The sequence below is a fragment of the Oncorhynchus mykiss genome, chromosome 7 (assembly GCF_057628025.1).
Source record: "Oncorhynchus mykiss isolate SJ-2025 chromosome 7, ASM5762802v1, whole genome shotgun sequence".
Lineage (NCBI taxonomy): Eukaryota > Metazoa > Chordata > Actinopteri > Salmoniformes > Salmonidae > Oncorhynchus > Oncorhynchus mykiss.
The window spans coordinates 18425842-18447908 of NC_143028.1; the positions used below are offsets into that span (position 1 = coordinate 18425842).

Sequence of the window (22067 nt, forward strand, 5' to 3'; positions counted from 1 at the left end):
TATTTATTTCATTTCATTTGCGATTTTCATGAATAGTTAACGTTGCGTTATGGTAATGAGCTTGAGGCTGTACTCACAATCCCGGATCCGGGATGGCTAGTATCAAGAGGTTATTAATCTCAGGTCTATTCTAGAACACTTAACAACCGCAGGTACTGACAGCCAGGTAAGAACATGAAATAATAAGGAAGTGATAAGGAAGTTGAAACCTCAACCTTTCTCCCGTCCTCGGTTAAAGACTTTGATATCGTTCAAGTTGACTCCCAGACCACTCCTCAGAGTCGTGGCTCCCTCCGTTGGATAACTCTTAACACCTCGGCGAATGGAGCCTCTGGCATGAGCCCTATGCACGCACACACGCACACACACACACACACACAAACACACACACACACACACACACACACGCATTCATACACACACACGCACGCACACACGCATTCATACACGCACACACGCACGCACACACGCATTCATACACACACACACACGCACCCACACATGCATTCATACACACACACACACACACACACACACACATACACACACACACACACATTCATACACACACACACGCACGCACACATGCATTCATACACGCACGCACACACGCATTCATACACACACAGACACGCGCACACACACACTCACACACACACACAACAGGAAGAGGAGGGAGCTTGACACCAGGTGACAGGAAGTTCGACACAGGGATAATCAATGGCCCTCAACTAATTAAAACAGAAGAACTCATCCAAATACACTAGACAGAAGCTAAAATATGCTCGACAGCTGGTCTGACAGAAGGTGACGGGACCTAGCTGCCCTTGTGGATGACATTGAGGTAGGTACGCACAATTTAAATAGAGAGAAGGTGTCTTTTCTAAATGCTCTGCCTTTTTCTCTGTCAATTAGATTGGTATTTAAAGTGACCTTGTGGTGCAGGTAGTTAATCCAACAAGGGTAGAGCAGCTGGCGAAGGCTTCTATGGAGCCTGTTTGGAGAGACTGTACTATACTATAACATTTCTGGAAGAATAAATTACCTGTCAGCCCAGTATATGTAAGCCCCATAGACGGCCATTGAAAAGAGATCCGCTGCGTTGCTGGCTGAGGATGACAGTACTATCTCCCGGCTCTCTCCGCTCTCAAGGCTGATCCGTTCTATCTTGTCGGCGCGGGCGTCGCACCAATATAATTTATTTTCCTAGAATACAATGTTGAGAAAATAAACTTCAGGTATATGATGGTGGGAAGAGTATCATTATAAAAAAAGATAACACAAAGCAGAGTGTAATGCCACTTCAGCCAGGAAGATCAGAGGGAGGCTAAAGTGCTGTGTGTGCACTCTGGGGGACAAAAACACCTGGTCCTCCTGCTTGGCTCAGTGGGTAAGAGTGTGGAGCTAGCAACATCAACGCCATGGATTTGATTCCCTCTCGGGTCACAAATAATACAATGCCTGCACCCACTGATTGCCAATAACTTTGACGCCGGTCTTTTTGAGATTATTTCTTTTTGAACTTGTTCAACAAAATCTATTTTGGCAATTGTATTACTTTGAAATAATCTAATAATAAAATCAAAATAATACCATATAACATAGCTCGGTATTTGTGTTTGATTTATTTCATAGTCTTTTTTTGCTAATCTTTAGCAAGGGTGCCAAATAACTTTTGGAGATGAATGTTTATAAGCTGTTTTGGATGAAAGCATCTGCTAAATGGCATTCATTATTATATTTTATAAACTGGGTGGTTCGAACCCTGAATGTTGATTGGCTGACAGTCGTGGTATATCAGACCGTATACCACGGGTATGACAAAAAATGACTGTTCACAGTTCTAATTACGTTGGTAAGCAGTTTCTAAAAAGCAATAAGGCAGATCGGGAGGGTTGTGGTGTACCACGACTATGGTCTGTATCCAGGTACTCTGCGTTGCGCCTCGCCTAAGAACAGCCCTTAGCTGTATATTGGCCATGTACAAAACACCCTCTGGGTTTATTGCTTAAATATACCTCATAGTCTATGGAGATCCCGTTGGGCCATGCTATTCCAGAGTTGACCAGAATAACTTGGTCTGATCCGTCCAGCCGGGCCCGACCGATGCAGGGGCTTTGTCCCCATTCTGTCCAGAACAGAAACCTGGCCAAGAGGACAACAGAAGGGTAAGAAGAGTCCACAGCCACCACCACCAAACAATGCTCATACTTTACAGTCACCTCTTACACTGACAGGAAATGCTTTGGGTTGATCTAACGTGTATTGTTCATAATCGGTAGACCATTTTTCTTTGGGTCTAGTTGCGATAAAGATGTATTTTTCAAGAGGGAACTGGACCAAGTCAGCAGCATCAACACATCAGTATTAGACACACAGGCACATGACGAAAATGACATCAATACTATAAGCAGCACGTCAGTAACAAACATGTACACGGCACAGAGCTTGCAAAGAAATCGCAGGGCCATAACGGTATCGATGCATAATTCAAGGAGGCTTGAACTCCATGCTGGTATGGATAGACAGTGGAGTAGACATGTTCAAACTCCCTTTCATAATACTAATAGTGAGGCAAGCAGCTGATCAATGTTCCAACGGTTATGACATACTAACTGTGAACGCACCAATTATAAATAATGAAAAATAACATGACAGTATGCTCTGGCTCCAAATCCCCTCACACAAACTCTAATATCCATAGGGGGCCAGTTGTTGACATATTTCTATATTGGCTTTAATTTAAGCAATCAGCGTGATTGCCACATAAAGTTATCGCTCTCTACACGAGATCTCCGGGTAATGCATGCATACAATGCTATGAATAATAGGGGTTAGAGGGAGACAACATTAATTAGCCCGGCGCAGGTGAGGCACAAGCTGTGACAGTAGACCCACTCAGTGCCAGTAGACTCATCTCTATTCTCCTCAGCTGCTTATCCTGGTTCATTAGCATCTCTCATCAGGGGTGGAATCAATAGGAAAGTGCCCTGCAGTCTAAGCTGATGTGGGAAAATGGACCCTTTCTTTCCCTGTTATTAATGATTGAGAAGCTGAACATGTGAGACAGTGTAATCAGTTATGAATGCAGAGAGTGGGGAAATACTGTATTTCAACTTTATAGTTTGCTTTGGATGAAGGGTGGAGAGTTTAGATTTTATTGGCTGGTAATTGCTTGATGTTGTATGTACATTCTGTTGTGTTACAGCCTGAATTTAAAATGGATTAAATTGATATTTTTTTGTCACTGATCTACACAACAATACCCCATAACGTCAAAGCGGAATATTCTGTTGTTGAAATGTTTTGAAATTAATGAAAAATGTAAATCTGAAATATCATGAGTCAATAATAATTCAACCCCTTTGTTATGGCAAGCCTAAATAAGTCCACGAGTAAATATGTGCTTAACGAGTCACATAAGTTGCATGGACTGATTCTGTGTTCAATAATAGTGGTTAACATGATATTTAATGACTGCCCCATCTCTGTACCTCACACATACAAATAGCTGTAAAGTCCCTCAATCAAGGAGTGAATTTCAAGCACAAAGACCAGGGAAGTATTTCAATTCCTTGCAAAGAAAATAATTTGAAGATTTTTTAAACCTTTATTTAAATAGGCAAGTCAGTTAAGAACAAATTATTATTTACAATAGTGGGTTAACTGCCTTGTTCAGGTGCAGAACGACAGATTTTCACCCTGTCAGCTCAGGGATTCGATCCAGCAACCTTTCGTTACTGGACCAATGCTCTAACCACTTGGCTACCTGCCGCCCTTAGATGTAAAAATATAAAGAGGATACGCTGAATATCCATTTGAGCATGGTAAAGTTATTAATTAGGCTTTGGATGGTGTATCAATACACCCAGTCCCTACAAAGATACAGGCGTCCTTCCTAACACAGTTGCCGGAGAGGAAGGAAACTGCTCAGCGATTTCACTACAAGGCCAATGGTAATTTTAACACAGTTACAGAGTTTGTGATATGAGAAAACTGAGGACGGATCAACAACAATGTAGTTACTCCACAATACTACCCTAAATGACAGAATGAAAAGAAGGAAGCCTGTACAAAATACAAATATTCCAAAACATGCATCATGTTTGCAACAAGGCACTTAATAAGTAATACTGAATACAACGCGTTATTTTGGGACAAATCCAACAAAAGATGTCACTGAGTAGCAATCTTCATATTTTCCAGCATGTTGGTGGCTGCATCATGTTATGGGTATGCTTGTCATCGGTAAGGAGTTTTCTTGGATAAAAATACACGGAATTACAGCTAAGCACAGGCAAAATCCTAGAGAAAAACCTGGTTCACTCTTCTTTCCAACAGACACTGGGAGATGAATTAATCTTTCAGGAGGACAATAACCTAAAGCACAAGGTGAAAATCTACAGTGTAATTTCTTACCAAGATGACATTGAATGTTCCTGAGTGGCCTAGTTACAGTTGAATTAAATTGGATTAATACAGGTAACAAGTGGAGGACAGAGGAGCCTCTTAAAGAAGAAGTTACAGGTCTGTGAGAGCCAGACATCTTGCTTGTTTGTATGTGACCAAATACTTATTTTCCACCATAATTTGCAAATAAATTCATTAAAAATCCTACAATGTGATTTTCTGGATGTTATTTTCTCATTTTGTCTGTCATAGTTGAAGTGTACCTATGATGAAAATTACAGGCCTCTCTCATATTTTTAAGTGGGAGAACTTGCACAATTGGTGGCTGACTAAATACTTTTTTGCCCCACTGTATATGTATATGGTGTTCTGATGTCTCTGATTGGGGATTGTATTTAGGTGGCCATTTTCCCTTTTGTGTTTGTGGGTTCTTGTTCTATGTTTAGTTGCCTGTCTGCACTACTCATATTAGCTTCACGATTCGTTTTGTTATTTTGTTAGTTTGTTAGTTTGTTCAGTGTTCGTTCTTATAATAAAGAAGAATGTACCCAACCCACGCTGCACCTTGGTCTCCTTCTTACAATGAACGTGACACACTACAAGCATGGCACACCTGTATTTGGGGAGTTTCTCCCATTCTTCTCTGCAGATCCTCTCAAGCTCTGTCAGGTTGGATGGGGAGTGTCACTGCACAGCTATTTTCAGATCTCTCCAGTGATGTTCGATCGAGTTCAAGTCCAAGCTCTGGCTGGGCCACTCAAAGACATTCAGAGACTTGTCCCGAAGCCACTCCTGCCTTGTCTTGGCTATGTGAACCTTTGCCCCAGTCTGAGGTCCTGAGCGCCCTGGAGCAGATTTTCATCAAGGATCTGCTCTGTTCATATTTTCCTCGATCTTGACGAGTCTCCCAGTCCCTGCCGCTGAAAAACATTCCCACAGCATGATGCTGCCACTACCATGCCTGACCGTAAGGATGGTGCCAGGTTTCCTCCAGATGTGATGCTTGGCATTCTGACTAAAGAGTTCAATCTTGGTTTCATCAGACCAGAGAATCTAGTTTCTCAAGGTCTAAAAGTCCTTTAGGTGCCTTTTGGCAAACACCAAGCGGGCTGTCATGTGCATTTTAATGAGGAGTGGCTTCCGTCCGGTCACTTTACCATAAAGGCCTGATTTGTGGAGAGCTGCAGAGATGGCTGTCCTTCTGGAAGGTTCTCCCATCTCCACAGTGGAACTCTGGAGCTCTGTCAGAGTGACCATTGGGTTCTTGGTCACCTCCCTTACCAAGGCCCTTCTACCCCGATTTCTGTTTAGCTGGGCGGCGAGCTCTAGGACGAGTCTTGGTGCTTCCAAACTTCTTCTATTTAAGAATGATGGAAGCCACTGTGTTGTTGGGGACCCTCAATGGGGGACCCTCAATGGATCAGAAATGTTTTGGTACCCTTCCCCAGATCTGTGCCTCGACACAATCCTGTCTCGGAGCGCTACGGACAATTCCTTCGACCTTAAATAGACAGCTGTGTGCCTTTCCAAATCATGTCCAATCAATTGAATTTACCACAGATGGACTCCAATCATGTTGTAGAAACATCTCCAAGGATGATCAATGGAAACAGGATGCACCTGAGCTCAATTTTAAGTCTCATAGCAAAGGGTCTGAATACTCATGTAAAACAAGTATTTCTGGGGGGTTTTATTTTATAAATGCAACAATTTAAAGAAAACCTGTTTCAATGAGTCATTATGGGATATCATGCGTAGATTGATGAGGGAAAAGTTAATTTAATCAATTTTAGAAAAGGTCTGTAAAGTGAATACTTTCCGAATGCACTCTATATTAGTGTTTTATTATTCATGATTTTCATAAACGTAAAAAAAAAAAAAATTCTTCCCTCCCAAAATTATAATTAAATCCATTTTAATCCCACTTTGTAAGATATCAAAAATGTAGTTTGAGATTTCCCTATCCGGCAAAAGAAAAACATTGAAACGCCATTTCTTAAAACCTGTGAATCCTGGAGAAATCTCAAAATAAATCAATAATGGAGAATGGTCAGATAACAGCATAGTTCAAATCTCTGCATGGGGATGTACATTTCAGAGAAACAGGGGAGGTGAAGACAATCAATTTGTGAGAAAGACTGATGATGGGGCAGAAAATAAGATCATCTCTAATACTAGGATTTGTTAGGCGCCAGGCATCCACAATGTTCAATATATGTTTAATATAATTGGAAGGTGCCCGGAGTGCCAAGAGGATATCACTGGTGGTATTAATTGTAGGATCTAGAGTCAAGTTAAAATCTCCCCCAAGTGTAACGTCTGCGCCCAACTCACACTCTCAAACTCGTAAATCACCTGAACGCAGCTCACTCTCCAGCTCACTTTCCAGCTCACTCTCAAACACGTAGATCCCCTGAACGCAGCTCACTTTCCAGATCCCAATCACCTGAATTCTAATCACCTGTTCACACACCTGCATGTCATTATCACACACTATTTAGTTCAGTCTTTGCACACCATCACTGTGAGGTATTGTTTGTTTTGTTACACTCTTCTATTCAGAGTGCTGTTTTTCCCGTACCGTAATCATCCCGTGTATGATAGTATTGGCCTGCCTCACTAACGACACCTTTTGCCTATTCCCTGTCTGTAAGCCTATCGGATTTCCTGTTATCTACCTTTTGCCTGATCTCCCGGACGACGTTACTAGGTTTTTCCCTGCCTGTACTGTTGCCTTTTTGGACCCCCTGTGTATGACCTTCTGCCTGCCCCTGGACCCAGCTACCTGCCTCCTCCTGTGGTCCTTTACAATAAACACCTGCTGCGCCCTGCGCTTGAAACCAGCTCTCTGTCACCCATCGGGTTCATTACACCAAGGATGGTCACTGAGTCTGGGAAGTCTAACAAGTTAAGCTTCAGGTCTTCAAAAAATTATTTATCAAAAGCATTTGGTGCATACATGGAGGACAAACATAATGTAGTGCCATTAATAGTAACCGAGGTATAACAATTATGTCTATCAGTGTCTCCCCCAGAGACCCCCACCTTCATATTAAGATTAATATTCCTCTTCAGTACAATCATAGCACCTTTGGTTTTGTTTGGGGCACAGGAGTAGGCTAGTATCTTATAAAACGTGTTCTGAACTCTATTGATATCAGTGGCTTTCAAATAGCTCTGCTAGTTAAGACTAATCAAGTCAAATTATATTTGTTACATGCCCTCAATACAACAGGTGTAGACCTTACAGTGAACTGCTTACTTTCAAGCCCTTAACCAACAATGCAGGTTTAACAAAAATTAATGTTAAGTAAAAAATAAGAAATAGTTAAAGAGCAGCAGTAAAATAACAGTAGCGAGGCCATATACAGGGTGTACCGGTACAGAGTCAATGTAGAGGCTATATACAGGGTGTACCGGTACAGAGTCAATGTGGAGGCCATATACAGGGTGTACCGGTACAGAGTCAATGTGGAGGCTATATACAGGGGGTACCGGTACAGAGTCAATGTGGAGGCTATATACAGGGGGTACTGGTACAGAGTCAATGTGGAGGCTTTATACAGGGGATACCGGTACAGAGTCAATGTGGAGGCTATATACAGGGGGTACCGGTACAGAGTCAATGTGGAGGCTATATACAGGGTGTACCGGTACAGAGTCAATGTGGAGGCTATATACAGGGGGTACCGGTACAGAGTCAATGTGGAGGCTATATACAGGGGGTACCGGTACAGAGTCAATGTGGAGGCTTTATACAGGGGATACCGGTACAGAGTCAATGTGGAGGCTATATACAGGGGGTACCGGTACAGAGTCAATGTGGAGGCTATATACAGGGGGTACCGGTACAGAGTCAATGTGGAGGCTATATACAGGGGGTACCGGTACAGAGTCAATGTGCGGGGGAACAGGTTAGTCTATCCATGAGTTAGCTTGAGATGGAAATATATCCAAGAGCCTGAGATTTGAAAACACTTTGCACAGAGCTGAGATAGAAATACTGTTGAGACAGACGCATAAAATAAAAACATGACATAAAACCCCAACTTGATCGTGCAGTCGACATTTGTGAATGCATACAAATTCTATAGTATTAAAATATAATTAAAGTAACCGACAGAAAAAACTTCATAGAAAAGGCCAGTATGCCAGGGGACACAAGGGTTTACCCCCGAGAGAGAGACGGCCAGTAGACCTGAGTCGGCCGTCCCTTGGATTCTGACACAATGTGGAAAAAATCAAGGGGTGTAAATACTTTCTAACAGCACTGTAATTATATAATTCTACTATATAACCTCGCAAAGATCGTTTTATGACGTTCATTACCACTGGCTATCAAATTGAATTAAAACATTGGTTATTTGGTGGTCATTTCTAGGGAATACGTTATGTAGATAGGATGTGTTCATTACATACCAAGCAGGTGGACTTCAAAGTGTTGACTGAAATGAAAAACTGTACACACCCTTTCACCGGGTGCACAGCAATGGCTTTGGGCTGGTCAAGTCCTTCAGCTATCACCACGGCTCGGTACAAGCCACTGAGTCGAGCAACCTCGATGATGTTGAAGCCATGGTCCGTCCAATAGATATTACCTAGTAAACAACACAAACATGACTTTGTACAGTGTTCAACCATTGCATTACAAGTCAGTCAATTCATTACATTTTATGTATGTCTTTACTTGAGAAGTATGTCCTCTGGCTCTTGTCTCTCTGTGTGTCCTACAGTTGAAGTCAAATATATTGGCACACTTGCACTTTACAATGGAGCGCAATGGAGCAGAATGTTCTGTTTTCTCTTTTTTTATGGTTGAACTGATATTTTTACCAGTAAGATGTTGCACTGTAAATGAGAATCACCTGCCTCCAACCAAATTAATTTCAATTCTGTATAATTTAGTTCAGGCAATTTGTTTTATACTTTGAAGCGAAAAATATAATTTTGATTTTTTTTTCTTGGTCCTGTGCGGTTGTAAATCAAACAAATATATGTGTGAAAAACTTTTTATATATATATATATATATATATATATATATATATATATATATATATATTTTTTTTTTTTTTTTTTTCTTCAACTTATTTTAGAAGAAATAGTGAATCGTGCATGGGTGCCTTCGGAAAGTATTCAGATCCCTTTACTTTTCCCACATTTTGTTACTTTACAGCATTATTCTAAAATGGACAAAAAAAATCCTGAATAATCTACATATATATAATACCCCATAGTGACAAAGCAAAAACAGGTTTTAGACATTTTTGCTGATAAAAATATATATATAATAATAACTTATTTACGTAAGTCTTCAGACCCTTTGCTATGAGACTCGAAATTGAGCTCAGGTGCATCCTGTTTCCATGAATCATCCTTGAGATGTTTCTTGATTGGAGTCCACCTGTGGTAAAATCAATTGATTGGACATGATTTGGAAAGGCACACACCTGTCTATATAAGGTCCTACAGTTGACACCATGTCAGAGCAAAAAACCAAGCCATGAGGTCGAAGAAATTGTCCTTAGAGCTCCGAGACAGGATTGTGTTGAGGCACAGATATGGGGAAGGGTACCAAAAAAAAATCTAAAGCATTGAAGGTCCCCAAGAACACAATTCTTGGAACCCCCAAGACTCTTCCTAGAGCTGGCCGCCCAGCCAACCTGAGCAATCTGCAGAAGGGCCTTGGTCAGGGAGGTGACCAAGAACCCGATGGTCACTCTGACAGAGCTCTAGAGTTCCAGAAGGACAACCATCTCTGCAGCACTCCACCAATCAGGGCTTTATGCTAGACTGACCAGACGGAAGCCACTCCTCAGTAAAAGGCACATGACAGCCCACTTGGAGTTTGCCAACAGGCACCTAAAGCCTCTTAAACCATGAGAAACAAGATTCTGGTTTGATGAAACCATGATTGAACTCTTTGCATTAATGCCAAGCGTGACATCTGGAGGAAACCTGGTACCATCCCTACGGTGAAGCATGGTGGTGGTACCATCATGATGTGAGGATGTTTTTCAGCGGCAGGGACTGGGAGACTAGTAAGGATCGAGGCAAAGATGAACGGGGAAAAGTACAGAGATATCCTTGATGACAACATGCTCCACAGAGCTCACGACCTCAGACCGGGGTGAAGTTTCACCTTCCAACAAGACAACGACTCTAAGCACACACCTTCCAACAAGACAACGACTCTAAGCACACAGCCAAGACAATGCAGGAATAGCGTAGGGACAAGTCTCTGAATGGACTTGAGTGGCCCAGCCAGAGCCCGGACCTGAACCCGATCGAACATCTCTGGAGAGACCTGAAAATAGCTGTGCAGCGACGCTCCCCATCCAACCTGACAGAGCTTGAGAGGATATGCAGAGAACAATGGGATAAACACCCCAAATGTGCCAAGCTTGTAGTGTCATACCCTAGAAGACTCAAGGCTGTAATCACTGCCAAAGGTGCTTCAACAAAGTACTGAGTAAAGGGTCTGAATACTTATGTAAATGTAATATTTCAGTTGTTTATTTTCAATACATTAGCAAAAATGTCTAAAACCTGTTTTGGCTTTGTCATTATGGGGGTATTGTGTGTAGATTGATGAGGGGAAAAAACAATTTAATCAATTTTAGAATAAGGCCGTAACTTGACAAAAATGTAGAAAATGTCAAGGGGTCTGAATACTTTCCGGAGGCGCTGTATTTGACTGCAACGGTACTTGTATGTCCTCCTTTGCACTTGACATTGTATTCTCTTAAGTAAAGGTTAACTTTGAGAGCTCGGCTACTTACCTGCAATCCAGTCCACTGCAATCCCCTCCACGCGGCCGATACCACTAGTGACAATGTCCTCTCTCCACGTCTGATCTCGCTTGGCTCTGGATATTCTGTTCAAGCCCACGTCTGTCCAATATAACGTGTCATTTCCTATTAGGGAAATCAATTAATTGAAAAGGATTAATGTTCTTCCGTTCATTTGTTTTCTACAAACTATAATTAAAAATAACAATTAAAACATTGAAATGATAATGATTCATTTGCAATCCGAAGCATGAAGAATAGTCAAAATAATCACTAAAAAAACAATGCCAATACACTCACCAGCATGGAAGTCAATCCCCACAGCCATCACTGAGCCGGTCACCGGCATCAAGGCTTCACTGCTATCACTGGGATCCAGGGATATCCCCCTGATGCCCTCATGAACTGAGTACATCAGGAAAGACCCAATGCCTTCAAGTTCAAACACAAAGCCAACCCAATCAACTATATGGCATTTACTGTACATGTAAAATGTGATTCTAACCTTCACATCACATCAGGAAAGACCCTAGTCCTTCAAACACAACAAAGCAACACTCATAGACAACGGCAGATGTCAAAATCAGATTCAGATCATATGTTTTCATATGTCGGTTTTCATATGTTGTGTTCCCTGTTCAGTGTGGTCCCACGAGAAGCGGGTACAGTACCTTCACATGACATGCGATCGAAGTGGAGGTTGTAGCCCACGGCACAGGAACAACTCCGTGTGCTCTCTGATGTTGGGAAGCAAAGCTGAGAGCAGCCACCATTGTTGTCCTGACAGAGATTCCTCCCTGCACAGCAGTGGAACATTACACTGTAAATTTAACACCTAGGCATGGTCATTGTTGCTTGTGTATTCATTCAGGAAGCAACACAGTGATGACACAGTAGGACAGCATGCGTATTATTTAACTGAGCATTATGGGGGGGGGGGCAGAGTTAGGCAGAGTACATCTGCATTGCATTACGTTCCAGTTATTTTCATGAGATTACAGTACTTCCAGTGTGTGAGAGAGAGAGAGGACGAGAGCGAGAGAGACAGAAAGAGAGAGAGAGAGGAAGGAGAAGGGGAGAGAGAGAAGACTAATGAGACATGGCCATACTCCCATGTGGTCGGTGTCAAAAAGATAAATGAAGTAGCTAATCGGTCAGAGGAAGTTTGAGGAGGAAGTTGAAAGATTTATATTTTTAAGACACCTTAATTGCCATTTTTAATACTAACAGAGATTGAGAGCAATCCTGATATTGGACATGTCAATGAAATGGATGATACTGCCAATGACTCACAAAACTGCTACGTGGAATTTCAATAAAGCTGTGTCTCAATGAAGAACCATTATTTTTGGGCCAATAGGATTAAAGAAAAATGTCGGTGCATTCTCAAGAGAGGATCAAAAACACTTAGCAATTTCAAGTCAAAAGCCTACAACAAAGCTTTAAAAGGAGGTCGAACATCGTCTGAGTGAAAGCATTGAGTTAGCAGTCATACTCTTTACCTGTCTGGCTGTCCTCGTCATACACCTTCATGTGAACAATCCCCGTGGTCTTGTTGCGTAAAACCACCATGTCCAGCCCACCTCTCTTACTGACGGTCCCCAACTGGGCCAAACTGTCATCAGCCCACCACAGCTTGGCACCTGAAGACAGAAAAATCAATGATTGTTCATGACTGAATTGACAAGTATATTGATAAATCAGAGCTATTCAAAAAGGTCATGAATACTGTGCAGTAGCAATAGTGGTTCTATGCCGTCTCTGCGAGTGACCCTTCAATCAAAAGCTAACGGCCCATTTGTTCATCGATAGTAGGCTATACAGCATGTTCACAGAGCACGACAAATATCACTGGACCCAAATAACAACATTGAATGATCGCTTTCCTAGGAACTGTAACATACAATTGTAACTGAATTGAATACATTCTAGGAACGGTAGAATACTGTATAATCCATAAGGTATGTATAGCTCTCACTGTACAGTATTCCCTCGCTGATGAATACAGTAGGCCGGGGCGGACTCCTGGGACGCTCGTAAAAGAAGGGGCAAGGAGGGAGCTGTGTAAAGGAGGACTTTCAGATTTCTTCCTCGGAGAATCGGGTGATACGAGACAGAGAGACAGGATCTTAAGTTCATTCCCCTACCCATAAATCTTAGGGGCACGGGTCCCAGGGAGGAAACAAAGGAACTGGGCCATGTGACATATTTTTTTCTTCTAATATAAGCCCGTGTACTGTACTTGCACCCTTGACCGGGAAAAAAAAGGCGAATGTTTATGCATGAGCCCAGTTCCAGCAAACAGGCAACGCTGAGGTACAGTCAGCCCGGCACAAAGGACGTAGGATAGCGGCTCAGCAGTCAGAAAACCTCTGAAGCAAGACCAATCCTGTGCCTGTAGACAGGGAACTTAACTTTCTCTTCTTCTTCTTTTTTTTGGGGGGGAATCTGTCTGCAGACTTGAATGGGCTACAGTACAGTGGGTTTACGCCAGACCATTCTTGGCTTTTGGCCTGCTGGACTACAGCTATCAACAAAGAACATAATCTCCTCGAATGACGGGAAGGATTGGAGAGCATACAAAAAGACGGCGTGTTAAAACCGCAGAGATTAAAAAAAAAACTAAAAAACATGTCTCTCTGTGGTTAAAGCACAGGTAGGATGAATATAAACAGCAGTCCCTCTGCAGGTGAATTACATCAGAATCAAACAGTGTTCCCAACAGAATTACGGCAGACCATACTGTAGATAGATAGATAGCACTTTAATATGCCAGAGGCTATTTCAATATCCCAAGCAGATAAGAGAGATACTCTAAATTAAGGAATCGTAACAAAACCAGAGTGAGAAGCCCATCCATAATGATGTTTCTCCCCTGTCTAACTCCCTGTAGGGTTACTCATGGGGAATAACCACTACAATATGAAATAATACGATACTAAACAAATGAATACAACCATCTAATCGATTTGAAAAAATAATCATTCCACCCTGTTAATAGCATCATGATCAACTGTCTTGTAGAGCGCGGAGAGAAACTCTCCCTCAATGATCTGTACTATTAAAACGCAATACAATACAAAATTATACAATCACCACTACAGCTATAAGTAAACCTGGAACAGACAGTCGGTGAGCCGGACGGATCGAAAGCCCAGGTTTCCCATCACTAAGTCAGAAAGCCTGGTTACTGTGTTCTGTTTGTGTAGCGGGAGGCAGCTCTGTCGCCCATCACTGTAGAGGCTAAACAAGTCCCACTGAAGCCAGAGAAACTTCCCTAAAGTATTCTGTCTGGGTGAGGCATTTTATCAGACGGGATGCAATTTTAAACGTGAATTAGAATAGTTTCAGAGACAGACATAAACAGAAATGGGGAAACGGACAAGTAATAAAATGCAAGAAGACAGCAAAGGTTCATCGCTGTCAAAAACCCTTTTACTCCAGATAAAAACAAACCCCAAATCAATGGACTAGTACTTAAAACAAAACACAACTTGGGCAGAAAATACTTTTATGAGCTGGAAGGGCACAACATATTTATATCAGGCACTTTCTAAGACAAAAGGGTAGTAGTGCTCATCCATAGAACCATGCTCTCTAAAACAAGCAAAACTGATCCTAGACCAGCACATTTTACTCTGAGACACTTTATGAACACGGGCCCATGCTCTAAACTCTCGCCACTCACCCATAACAGCTAGAGCCGTGACTTTAACCAGCTCCTCCTTCATGGTCTCCAGCACTTCCAGACCACTACCGTCCAGACTACACCTGTTGATGGAGGCGTTGCCTCCACTGATCCAGTACAGCTTGTCTGACGTGTAGTCTATCGACAGGCCTAGGAGAGACATCATCGATTAGAGTTGTGACCGGGCATATTATTGGGTTGCTGTTCTACCAATCGTCTCACTCAATCTTGCAATATCGTTTGTTACCAGATAGTAGCACTACTGTTGTCATGCAATATAAAATGGCAGAAGACAACTGGTACTGGCCACTAAATGTGGATGTTTTGTATTGTACATGTGACATTTACCAACTGGCTCTCTCTGGTTCTGTTGAATGATCTTGCTATTGCTTCCATCCATGTTGGCCACGTTGATTGTGTTGCCATCTGTCCAATACATTTTCCTGGAAGGTAAAAACTCAATAGGAAAACAATATTTTGCATACAGAACACCAACACAAAAGTGCCTAATTTATCACATCATGCAACTAGCATTAATTTGACTATATCTTGTTATACCTAATCAATATCAGACATTGAACTGTATAAAAGTACATACAAAAATGGAATCCTACCCTTTAGACGGATGTACGGTGAGACACTTAGGCTTCTCAATCCCGTGAACCACAGAGGTTTTCAGGGACCCGTCTAGCCTCGCCACGTTTATCTGTGATTCGTCACTTTCTGAACTAATCCAATACAGGTTCCTGGAGAGCCAGTCCAGGGCCAGCCCTCTAACATTAACAATACCTACAAAAAAAAATGATATGCAGAAGACAACATCAATATGGTCACGCTCATCTCTTCAATAAAGTCATGTACGGAGTCTATCGCTTGAACAACCTGACAGGTGCACTGTGAAAATTAGAACGGGTTACCTATGAAAAGGACGCAAAACAGTGTAACAGTCCGAGAAAACATTTTACAACAAACATTTTGGTTCAGTTACATAAGTGTCAGAAAAGCGGTACGTTTCAGAACACAGAGGTGAACATCTTTCTCTACCTCCGGATATGATCGTCTCTATTGTGGTTCCGTTGATGGAGGACCGTTTGATGGTTTGTGTTTTGACGTCAGTCCAGTAGATTCGTTCCTCTGATGCATCGTAGTCCACCGCTGTGACCTCGTCTATATCTGGGACCGTCAGGGCTGTGATCAGGTTCAGGTAAGGGTTGTCAATGTCCACGCCACGGATCTCGGTTCGCCTCACATACAGAAGGAATCTCTTCAGTGCTGTTGAAGGACAAGAGAAAACTGGACGTTGACAGTGCTTCGTGTAGCCTGCTTTCAAAGTTCAGAATCAAGCGGGTGTTAACTCAAAACAGTAGAAACCTGCTGTGTTTTGAAATGACTTGCACTATAGTGTATGAATGTGGAGGATTGTGTGAATGAATGAATGGCTAGATAGATAGATGGCGCGATGGCTGGACAGAGAGACTGAAGTAAGGACAGACTGACTGACAAACGGATGAAGGGGTGAGCTTCACTCACTGAAGCAAGTAAAGTTGTCTGCAGATATCTTCATGAGGTGGGGGCAGGCACAGGATGCGGTGCGGTTGTAGTTGATAAGGCATAGATGGGAGCAGGGTCCACGACCGCCATTCGCCTCGCAGGGATTTGAGGCTATCGTCGAGAGAGGGGGAGAGGAGAGGAAGTTGTTCAATAATCAACTAAATGTGGTTTCAATAATCAACTAGTGTGGTTTATTTTAATACAAGATTCGGATACTCTTGGAAGGAAACGTATTTGATTTGTGAAAGGCAGAAGTCCTGGAAATGAACCCTACTGCCAAAAGTCCAGACATAGAAAATGAAGCCTGATGAACCAATTCATGGGTTGCATGTTTAGTCACAATATTGTTTTGAACGTTCTTTTTTGGACTGATGCCTGACTAAGTATTCTACTCAATGCATCGTCAAGATTTCATCCAAAGTGTATTGCAGTGGCTTGGAAATTCAATGACATTCAAAAGGAGACAAATAATTAGTATGAAATCTTTTGTTATCATTTTAAGTTGCCAGATTGGCTTTAGATGCTGTATAATGTTAGTTAGCTAGTTAAGATTGAGGGGAGGCCAACAGAATGTAGCTAGCTAGCATTAGCATTGATAGCTATTTTTGACAGACTTTGCAAGCTAATGACAACTTTGCCATATGTCTAAAGTAAATTTGACGACATGATAATGCTGGCAAAGTTGTTTCCTACTAAATATTTGACTACTTTAGCAACGTCATCGTATTTCCAGGCACTATAGTGTAATTTAGACTAAACAGTAGCCTCCGTCCAGAATGACTGGGCTTATCACCACTTTAGGGCGACACTATGGCACTTTCTTATCTCTCAGAGAACTTTGGACATAGAAAGTGAAAAGTATTTTGTGAGACACAGATGTAACAACAAATTTAAAACACAACCATACAACAAGTTATTCATTATGATCTAAGAAAACAAAACTCTTCAACCTGTCCAGCTGAGAAGGTTGTCTTTAATTCAAAACATTCGCTCTCTTTTCAACCTTGCTATCTTAATGTTTGAGAGAGTGTGGTAGCCTACCTTGTGGTTGTCTGCTGGGGTGGTATATCTGAAGGTCAAATGGCTGGGCGCTGGTTTTCTGGATGACTGTCACATTGGCTCCTGTCCACTTGTTAGCCCTAGCCAGAGTGTTGGTCCTCCAGTCTGTCCAGTAGACACTACCTCCGTAGAGACAGACAGCGAAGGGATGTGACAGGTACTCATGTCCCTTCAGAATCTCTATCACACCAGTCCCATCGTACAGAGCAGAGAATATGGCATCAGACCTGTTGAGATGAAGATAGATGTTTGTCTATTAGAATCATTTGATTCTACCAGCAGGGTTGGGGTGAATTCCAACTCAATTCAGCCAATTCAGGAAGTCAACTGAAATCCTCATCTAAATTGGAATTTCAGTTGACTACCTGAATTGAAATAGAATTGATGGGGAATTGACCCTATATAGACAGGTACAGGCATATAACCCACCTGGCATCAGTCCACACAACCCTCTTCTCCATAAGGTCCAGAGTAAGACCATTAGGCCAGGCTCCTATCTCCATGTCTCTGAAGACAACATGGCGTCCTCCTCCGCTCATAGAAGCAGCCTCGATCCGAGGGAAGGTGGCATCCCAGTCTGTCCAGAAAATAATTCTAAACCACAAAATACTCAAATAAGAATAGTCATCCATGTGAAATTGATTAAGGAATTGATCAGAATCAAGTCTACCTCACCCTGAGGTCATTCATATCAAAGAAATGCATATCCTTGTTAAAGAGTACTCACTCACTCACTCACTCACTCAGAGATAACTAACCCCTGCTCAGGATCCAGAGCGATGGCTCGTGGGTGCTCCATCCCTCCGGCGATCAGTGTGGTCCGGAGATTCCCGTTTAGCTTGGCCACCTCTATCTGATCTAAGTTGCTGTCGATCCAATACAGGTTCCCTGCTATCCAATCAACAGCCAGACCCTCCGGAGTAGCAAGTCCATGTTGGACCACCACTTCAATCCCTGTCACACCTGTAAGGAACCAATAACAGTAAAGGACCAACACACTAGCACATAAGAGGGCAAGAGGACGTGCTGAAACACAGGTAAAATAGGAGAATAGGAGTTGAGAGGAGAACTAAATATAGCCAATACAACACTTTCCCTATGACCTCAATTAAACATCAACAGCTCAGCTTAACCAAAAATAAAAACAAATGTCCAACCAAATGTGTATGTGTTCCTACCAGCAGAGTCTAGCAGCTTCCCCCTGTATATCTTATCCTCAACCACATCGGTCCAGTAGAGTCGACTCTGATTGAAGTGGAAGTCTAAGGCGATCGTGTTCCTCAAACCAGGAACTAGAAGGCTGTAGTCTCGCCTGTGGAGATCGATCCTCCTGATCTCATGGCGGATGGAGAAGATGATGAATGCCTCAAAGGGATCTGAGGAAGGAAACAAGAAATAAGTCAAGATATACATTTTTGATAATAAATATTGCATGCTAATGCAGATTCTCACGCAGATACACAAAAGAAACGGTGCTGTTCGTCTGCTAGAATAGCAACTCGTGTTAGTTTATTTTGTGAGTGAGGTTATATTGAAGTCAATAATTATGGAATAGATTGTCGTTTCATTAATGAAGTCATCTTTCATTTTCCTATCACATTATCTCGTTTAGCTCATCTTGTCATAAAACGAGTACAGAAACCTTTGGCGGATTCATCTCCAACCGACAGTGTAGCATTTTAGATGGGAATAAACGAGCGTATTCAATACAATTACCAGATGTTACATTATATAACTGGGAGACATTGATGAAGAGAAAAAAAAGGCCTATAAAGCCACAGGTGTATAAATGGCCAATATTCAAATGGGTACTGATTCTTCCAAAAGGTATTTAACTACTATATCAATGGAATGTCCCAAATAACTGCTTTAGAATTTGGAATAGAATGTACAGCTAGGAATATAACCAATCTATCACATTGCTTTATATATGTGGATTTAAGGCACAAGGGTAAGGATGGCTGTCCCATAGAATATAACAATATATGCCATTTAGCAAACGCTTTTCATCCAAAGTGACTTACAGTCACGCGTGCATACATTTTACTTATGGGTGCTCCCAGCAGGTCAAACCCACAACCATTGGCTTTGTAAGCGCCATGCTCTACTGACTGAGACACACAGGTACACAGAAATAGAATCAGAATTCTCGTTTCTATGGGCGGTCTTGGGCAGTTCCACAGAGCGCAGGTATGTGTCGGAAAGACTTATCAGCCATGTCACACAGAGCTTAACACCAGCTACCTGTACTCTGGCAGGTGTCCCCATCTAGTTCCAGCCTCCAGCCTGGGTAGCAGGAACACTTGACGGTTGCTTTATACTGCTCACACACTTGGCTGCACTTGAGGTGCCTGGAGCAGTAGTCCAGGATCTGGCACGTCCTGTTGTCTGGGCTTAGATTGAGCCCCGGCGGGCAGGAGCACGCCACGCCCCTCCCAGGAGCCACTGCACACTGGTGGCTACAGCCGCCGTTACCCAACATGCAATCGGCTGACATGGCAAGAGAAGAAGACAAAGAAAGGTGATGAGAGGTGAGCAGACTGACTCAGAGAACACAGACAGGTGTATGGAAGGAAAGTCAGAGAGCAGTGATGGATGGAGACCGATGTTCTGCACGTCCTCGTCGACTAGTGACATAGGGGCTCAATACCCCACAAGGAAGTGAACACAACTGTCCTGTCATATCTGTCACGCATCTTTTTTTTCTATGGACAAAGTGTCATGTGGTAATCCCTGGGCAGGTCATTCATGTGAACATAAGGTGTTCATCGGACCTAACCCCATTGCCTAAGCCTGACCCCACTGCTACGATCATCTAGCCCATGTGGTCCAAACAAAAGGATTGTCTCTGTTATAAACCTTAATCCCCTTCACTATTAATATGTCTCCTCTGTCTCTTCCCTGCCGTCTTTGGAGTGTTTCCAAAGAAAACTAAGGATCTTGGTCAGCAAGAGTTATATCCTCTCCAGTCTCAACAGCTTGTTCTCCCCGGGTTTCTCCCTGAGTTCAGCAGGGAATACGAGGACAGATGGACGATGCCAAAGCAAGCACTGCTGCTGATTTACAACAGCTCAACACTGTCTGTCAACATACATTTGCTGGTTGGGCTAGAGGAGGAAGACAAAGAAAATATAGAATGAAGTGAAAAAAAAATAGAATGATATTTAATAATTAATTGAAGTGGGGACCGAGAGAATTGACTCAAGTGAGAGAAATAGGACCAAGAGAATTGGTTAGAAGTGATCTGAACAGAAGTACCACAGAAGTGTCCCTCGTCAGAGTGGTCAGAGCAGTCGTATCTCCCGTTGCAGATGCTCTCGGGAGGCAGGCAGACGGAGGTGTCGTTGGCACAGGGGTATCTGGGAGGTTTACATGGCGACATCTCACAGCTTTCCTCATCGGACAGATCCTCACAGTCATAGTCCCCGTCACACACCCAGCTCTTACTGATACACTTGCCTGTGAGGGGAGAAACGGAGAGAGATCAGGTGATGAGGAGAGGGACATAATTGCAAAAAAAAAGTCCTTATAAGAGATATTGTGAATGATAACAAACCCACGTTTCAACCGTAAGTACAAAAATAAGAATTGATTGTCCATTTTCTTGGAGAGAACAGAAACTATCAGATATAAACTGGTGAGAAAATGGTCATAGTGATACCTAAACCTAAACTGTCAATACCATCAAATGAAGCAATTCTGCTGATTCTAGGTAGTTGGTCAAATGCCTCTAAAGTGACTGGAAATAGAAGCTTTTAGAAACAATTGCAGGAAATAGGAAGCAATTATTGGAAGCAGCGAGGTAAAAAGCACAGTCTCTGAGGAATCCTGAAAAGCTGAGGAATAAAAGCGCTTTAGGCATCAGAAGAAAGTAAAGTGTATGGTGCTAGCAGAGAGGCAGCCCACCTCAGCTTTAATCTGTGGCATTGATGAGGAAACCCTGGAATAAATCCTGTTTACGTGGCTTGCAACAAGGCCTAATGAAAGGCTATTTATTTGTCCCAAATGGCACCCTATTCCCTATATGGTGGACTAGTTTGACCAGGGCCCATATGGCTCTGGTTAAAAGTAGTGCACTGTATAGGGAATAGGGTTCCATTTGGGGTGCCTCATATATATTTTCAAAGGCTATACTTTGTCAGCCTCAGCGTAAGGCAGTCAGCTTAGTCTGGACAGACACAGTGAATACAGATCAGAGCTGAGTCTGCCAATTATTTCAATTCAGACAACAGTGGGTTGATCTATTGTTGGAGGTATGTTCTTTCTGTTCGCTTTAATTTGGGAGTGTTTGACAAAATAATGCGATTCCAACCGGGCATCCTAATGAAGCTGTTTCAGAATCCACGCTGAGGGACATTTTTTAACAAACCTACCGCAATGGTCAATGTTAGCGCTGGCGGGACTCCGAAATAGCCTAGTTCGTTAAATAGCCTGTTAAACATTTTCTATAGAATTCACACAGATATAGGGGCTAGCCCTACTGTAAGTTGTAGTCTGGACATGGACATGCCAAGCGTAGTCAATAAACTAGATTCAATTCACTAGGCTATTAATAAGCACTGAAAAGACA

General features: G+C 42.4%; 1 protein-coding gene across 1 annotated transcript in view; it reads right to left on the reverse strand.

Moving 5' to 3' along the window:
- Nucleotides 1-22067, reverse strand: part of LOC110528816 (low-density lipoprotein receptor-related protein 1B) — a 135546-nt gene that overhangs the window by 99286 nt on the left and 14193 nt on the right. Inside the window, exons 9-27 of the mRNA XM_090240491.1 lie at nt 20756-20956; nt 19742-19987; nt 18676-18873; nt 18256-18460; nt 17927-18091; nt 17480-17724; nt 16418-16549; nt 15932-16159; nt 15502-15676; nt 15236-15330; nt 14888-15037; nt 12702-12842; nt 11871-11996; nt 11500-11631; nt 11191-11325; nt 8879-9008; nt 2019-2145; nt 1046-1206; nt 216-343 (exon numbers count right to left, since the gene is read on the reverse strand). Coding sequence (XP_090096617.1) covers nt 216-343; nt 1046-1206; nt 2019-2145; nt 8879-9008; nt 11191-11325; nt 11500-11631; nt 11871-11996; nt 12702-12842; nt 14888-15037; nt 15236-15330; nt 15502-15676; nt 15932-16159; nt 16418-16549; nt 17480-17724; nt 17927-18091; nt 18256-18460; nt 18676-18873; nt 19742-19987; nt 20756-20956 — 3120 coding nt within the window. The remainder of the gene's footprint in view (nt 1-215; nt 344-1045; nt 1207-2018; nt 2146-8878; nt 9009-11190; nt 11326-11499; nt 11632-11870; nt 11997-12701; nt 12843-14887; nt 15038-15235; nt 15331-15501; nt 15677-15931; nt 16160-16417; nt 16550-17479; nt 17725-17926; nt 18092-18255; nt 18461-18675; nt 18874-19741; nt 19988-20755; nt 20957-22067) is intronic.